The sequence below is a fragment of the Triticum urartu genome, chromosome 1A, assembly GCF_056163025.1.
Source record: "Triticum urartu cultivar PI428250 chromosome 1A, HENAU_Tu73, whole genome shotgun sequence".
Lineage (NCBI taxonomy): Eukaryota > Viridiplantae > Streptophyta > Magnoliopsida > Poales > Poaceae > Triticum > Triticum urartu.
The window spans coordinates 343,653,240-343,658,514 of NC_141873.1; the positions used below are offsets into that span (position 1 = coordinate 343,653,240).

The 5,275-nt window shown below is 50.5% G+C and overlaps 1 protein-coding gene across 1 annotated transcript; it reads right to left on the reverse strand.

The window, feature by feature from the left end:
• Positions 1–2,267: 2,267 nt before the first annotated feature.
• LOC125533139 (bZIP transcription factor 29) lies at positions 2,268–4,840 on the reverse strand. Its single transcript, XM_048696900.2, has 4 exons — positions 3,799–4,840; positions 3,566–3,698; positions 3,349–3,433; positions 2,268–2,720 (listed from the first exon to the last, which is right to left on the reverse strand). Exons 1-4 carry the CDS (start codon positions 4,542–4,544, stop codon positions 2,509–2,511), a joined length of 1,176 nt encoding a protein of 391 aa, XP_048552857.1. The 5' UTR covers positions 4,545–4,840; the 3' UTR covers positions 2,268–2,508.
• Positions 4,841–5,275: the final 435 nt, after the last annotated feature.

The following is a 5,275-nucleotide window of genomic DNA, read 5'->3' on the forward strand; positions in this document are numbered from 1 at the left end:
ACATACTTTTGATCCTCCAGAATCACATCGGCCATGGATTATTTTGAATTTCAACATAAGAGAAAAAAATCTGTAAATGGGCCGGCAAAGATGCTGCATAGGATTAGGCTCCAATTCCACCACTAAACACGAGCCCGTCGATGCCCGCACCCGTCCAAATCTAAGCCCGGCAAGAGCCCATGTAAGAACAAAGCAACATGATTTGGATTTTTTTTTGTTGATGTCCACATCAGGAGAGCAAGTAACTAAGGTGTACACCTTGCGGGAGCCCCTCAAGGGTCAATTTTCGTGGGCTGAGAGCACGCCACTGGCATGCTCTTAGCCGCCCCCATGTGTCGCGTGCTGGGGCTCCCTCATTATTTTGTTTTTGTTTTTATTTTTTCTACGTGTTTTCGGTGTTTAGATGGTGTTTCTATTTTTTTGGCTTTTCACTTTCCACCCGATTTTCCGTAGATTCTTGAGAGAGAAAATTGCTTAAAGAAAACACATTTCTTTTCTTCCATCTGTGCCTCTCGGAAAGGGAAAATAACATGTTTTTTTCATGAGAGGCACAAGTTTTCTTTTTGTGGAGGCATAGGTTTGCTTCCGCGAGAGGCGCACTTGTGTCTGTCCGAAAACAAACAAAAATGCACTTTTTCGGTAGAGGCACATATTTGCTTCCACAAAAGGCACAGGGAAAGGGAAAAAACGTGTTTTTTTGTTTCCACAAGATGCACATGTTTGCTTCTTGTGGAAGCACAAGTTTGCTTCAGCGAGAGACATAGTTGTGCCTCTCGAAAACAAAAACATTTTTCACAAGAGACACAGATTTGCTTCTTGTGGAGGCACAAATTTGCTTCTGCAAGAAGAACAATTGTGCTCTCGGAAAGGGGAAAACGTGAAAAAAAACATGTATCCGGCTACGTGTTTTTTCTATCGTTTTTTATGAAAAAAAAATCATCGGAACCTATTAACATGGGATCCAGTTTCCAGCTTCATTTTGGTTATGAAAAGTATTAGAGGTTGGTCAAGTCAGTATTTGGGAGGAGCTCCATTGCGGTTTAGTTAGTTTCATTGGCACCACGAAAACAAAAGCCGCCGCCAAAATTGGTCAGTCTGAGAGAGGTGGACGTCCTTAAGTATCTGGTGAGTTTGGTAGGTTTGCTACGTTCATCAATTAGGAAGAACCTTCATAATTGAATGTTTGAACAACAATCATTTTTCTTTAAAAGGGAATTTTTTTTCTCCTTTTTGTATTGATCCTTATTCTATTTATTTCGGCCTCTATACTTCGATCGGGATATTGGACATAGAATGCCACTTTTTAGAAAGTAAAATAGGAGTAATTGGCCGTGACATGAAAAAAAGAGAACCATTCAGAACTCATCATTTATCGGCGTATGAACGATGAGAAAGAAGCAATAGCTGTGTGGTCTCGAGCATACTACCCACGGCACAAGTTTGCATTTTCATAATTCGTGTCTACTCGTCATTTCACGAGTTATGAAAATACAAGAAAAGATGCTAAATCTGATGATTGATTGAATTATGAATAGGAGTAGACTTTTGTACTGTTGTTGTTCAGAGGTGGAGCATTTTTTTAGGAAGTGGAGCGATTTGTTTGGTTCTTTGGACAAAGTGACGGACGTAAATTAAACTCAACTAAAAGTTACTTCGGTCTTGCTAAAGCACATCTAGATGTGCTCTAAATATTATACATTTAAGTTTTATGGTGTTGATTTTATGCGGAGAATCGTGAGGTTTTTTTTTACAGTTTTGCTAGAACTCATCTAGATGAGATTTAATTTGGTCTCATTCACCTTTTATAGCCATTGAATGTGATGCTATAAGATGCGTGTGTGCTGACGTTGGTTGTATTCATTCTTGTTTTTCAGGTGAATGAGACCAAATTACGTCTCATCTAGATGAGTTCTAGGTACTTCCTTTTTTTAATGTTTTGATTTAGTCATTGTTTGATTTAGTCATTTAGATGTGCAATAATTAGGACATGTTTTTTTAAGGTATCTAGGACACATCTAGTTATATCCAAGTTATTTTGTCGAGTACCCCGCAAAAAAAAAAGTTATTTGGCGATTGTGCTGTGGTGCTTCGCACGCGGTACAAACCCGTGTGTTGAATTTACTCGTTGTCCATCTGTAAAGTCCACACCATGTCGACTGTCGTACCAAATTTCTGCAGAGTAGAGCATCGATTGTCAACAAAGGTTCTTCCATAAAAAAAAAGAATCTGAAAGGCGTAGCACACCGTACAGCTACACACATTACTCAATACAGATTTTGATATATACTACAAATGAATTTAGTTCTGACATTTTAATTCCAGCCACGATGTGAAGGGACGAAAAAATCATTCAGAAAAAATAATACACTGCCGGATTATTTCCCCCGGACAGGCACAAACAGCTATAGACGAGATCAACGTGCAAAACAAATGTGTTAGGAAATGTAGTAAATCGTTCAGATCATCTAAAAGGACTAGAACTTGATTGGGTTCTTCCTCCTGAAGCCATCAGTTTGACTCGCCATTCTGCTCCGGCTGCTCCAGCTGGTAGAAGGGTATCTGCTGCTGCTGCTGCTGCTTGTGCATCTCGAGCATCTGGTTCTGGCAGCGGAGCTGCATTTGCTGCGCCAGGTTGCTGGACGAGCCCGCGTCGCCGCCGCGCTCCGACGTCGCCGACTGCTTCAGGCGCTGGACCTCGCCGGTGAGCGCCTCGTTCAGAGCTGCTCATAGAGAAACGGGGTAGTTGTTCAGGATAAACTGGTTACTACCAAAATACAGCACTCCTACAAATGTGGAATGTTCAATTAACAAAGCAGATTAAGGATCCATGGCAGCAGCAGTAATGTGATGTGAATGACGAAACATGCAAGGTGATTGCGCCACTTGTGTTATCTTACGACTGCCGGCCTCTTGTGACAGGGTTAGTGCCCGTCGACATCGTGACATGAACTAAGGCGACGGAGCCTTCTTGGATTTATTAACAGGTTAAATATTCTTGTACTATCTTGTATGGTAGAAAAAGAAGCAGCCAAGAAATGGATCCGGCGCCTGACGGAGTCGCCTCGTAGTCCGGTCATTCCAACAAAACGCATTATAAATCTCGTCCGGCTACATGCCGGCAACTAATTAACAGCTTCGTCAGAGGACAAGCTCTCGATGATTAGAAAATAATAACAACATGCGAGAGCCTTGCTAATCGTATCAGTGTCGCACTACTCTACATGGTGACGACTAACGGGCAAACGCAACCACGCCGACGCGCGCACCACGACCGACGACACAGACGAAATCGATGGTTCGAACAGAGTTGCTCTGAATTTTGTGTGCGAGAATTGGATGGTTGCTCACCGTCGCGCAGCTGCGCCTGCTGCTCCATGGCCTGCAGCCGGAACTTGAGCTCGTTGTTGTGCGTGGCCAGCCCCGACGAATCGCGCTGCAACAAAGAGGAGGAGGAGGAAGAAGAAGATTTCAGCGCCATAGAAACTGTGGATCATCGAGTGACCGGTGGCCAGGAACATTGCGTGCATAGTGCACGCACGGATGGGTGGTCGTCTGGTGGATGTACCTGTAGGTGAGTCAGCTGTGCGGAGAGGGTGGTGGCCTCCGTCTGCAGGATCTGCACCTTGTGCTCCAGCTCGGCGATGTACCGCATCCGCCGCTCCTTGGACCGCGCCGCCGACTGCCGGTTGGCGAGCACCCTGCGAGGACCGGCGCAATCGGAGTGACATGTCATGTCAGTCCAGCTCGGTAGCAGCAGTGCATTGATGTGCATTGTGGCTAGCTGTGACGGGTGCCTACCTCTTGACGCGCTTTGGGTCGGCGAGGGCCATCTCGGCGAGCTTCTCGTCGGCCATGATCCGCTTCATCTCGGCCGGGGTGAACTCGCCGCTGCCGAACTCCAGGCTGAACTTGCTCGGCTCCCCGCCGTTGGCCGAGAAGCTCAGCTTCCCCATGAGGCTGTCCATGGACAGGCTCCGCGCGTGCCGGGTCGCCGCGGCCGCCGGCTCCCCGGCGGCGTTCCTCTTCCTGCCGGCCTCGCCCCAGAGGAACACCTGGCTCTCGACGCCGCTGTAGTCCTCCGACTCGTTCTCGCTGCTGTCGGCGCCGTTGGCCGGGGGCATGCTGCTCCCGCGGCTGTCCCCGTCGGAGCTGTTCAGCCCGTCCATGCCCTCCATGCTCATGAACGCGTTGAACAGCTCGTCGCCGCCGCCGCCGCCGCCGCCGCCGGCGCAGGGGAGGCCCCAGCCGGACTCCGTCTTGGGGGACGGCGGCGGGAAGTAGCCGAACGGGACGTCGCTGCGGGAGCGGCGGTGCGCCTTGCGCGGCGCCGAGTCGTCCTGCATCGGCATGCACGCGTCCGCGACGTGCAGGGAGTGGGAGCCGGCCCCCGAGGGCGGCGTCGGGGGCAGCCCCGCCCGCTGCCTGCCGCCCTGCCCCGGCTGCGACCCCATGCCCCTGGCGCCGGTCGCCGCGAAGGACGCGGGCAGCGGTGGCACGGCGGCCGCCTGGACGTGGCGGTGCATCAGCTCGTTCGTGGTGCCCATGTCCCGGACTGGCCTGGCAGAGCGGTGGCGCGCGCGCTCTCGTGTCGTGTGCTTGGGATGGGACGGAGGTGGTGGAATGATGATGCGCTCGTCTCGGCGGAGTTTGTTTCGCGCGGGGTGCCCGTGCCCACGCGGTTTGGAGGGCCTATTATAATCGCTGCGTGGCCGAGACCGGAGAGGCCTTCCCTTTTTCGTCCAGGTGGTGGCCCATCATTCCGTCGTGGGATTCTGCCGCGAGCCGGCAGAAGCAGGCGGCAGCGGCAGGAGCATCCGCTTCGGGCTGCCCGCCTGCTCAAGTTTTTTTACATGGCTGGTTTGGAAGAACGCTCGAAGTGTGTACTCTAGTCATATGTACGGTTTCCATATGCATGTCAGGGTGGGTGGTCGCTACTGAAGTTTTTGCCGCTGATGGGATCGTGAATCGTGAAGGTGGTGTTGTGAGGAATACAGTTGGGCAGCGGGTGGGCAAGGTACCGGATGAGTCACTGGTCAGTGGCCAATTTACTTGCACGCGTTGCCTTGATTTCATCAACAACCATCGACCCGGTTTGAAGCTCCCCGTGTTACGCTTGCCGGGGACTTGGGAGGGAACAGTGCAGTTCGCGCGAGGGGCGATCATGCCACCTGCACGGGGCGGACGCTGGAAAAAGGCCGCGAATCAAGCAGGATGCTCGATCGGTGTGGAAGAATTCGCGAACGCCTCCAAGAAAGCGACTTTGGAAAAACCGTGT

Coding starts and splice junctions, on each gene's coding strand:
- LOC125533139 (XM_048696900.2), bottom strand. CDS start 4,544: ATGGGCACCACGAACGAGCTGATGCACCGCCACGTCCAGGCGGCCGCC. Junction 3,699..3,798: donor GACCCAAAGCGCGTCAAGAG/GTAGGCACCCGT, acceptor CGGTCCTCGCAG/GGTGCTCGCCAACCGGCAGT. Junction 2,721..3,348: donor GCAGGCGCAGCTGCGCGACG/GTGAGCAACCAT, acceptor CTCTATGAGCAG/CTCTGAACGAGGCGCTCACC.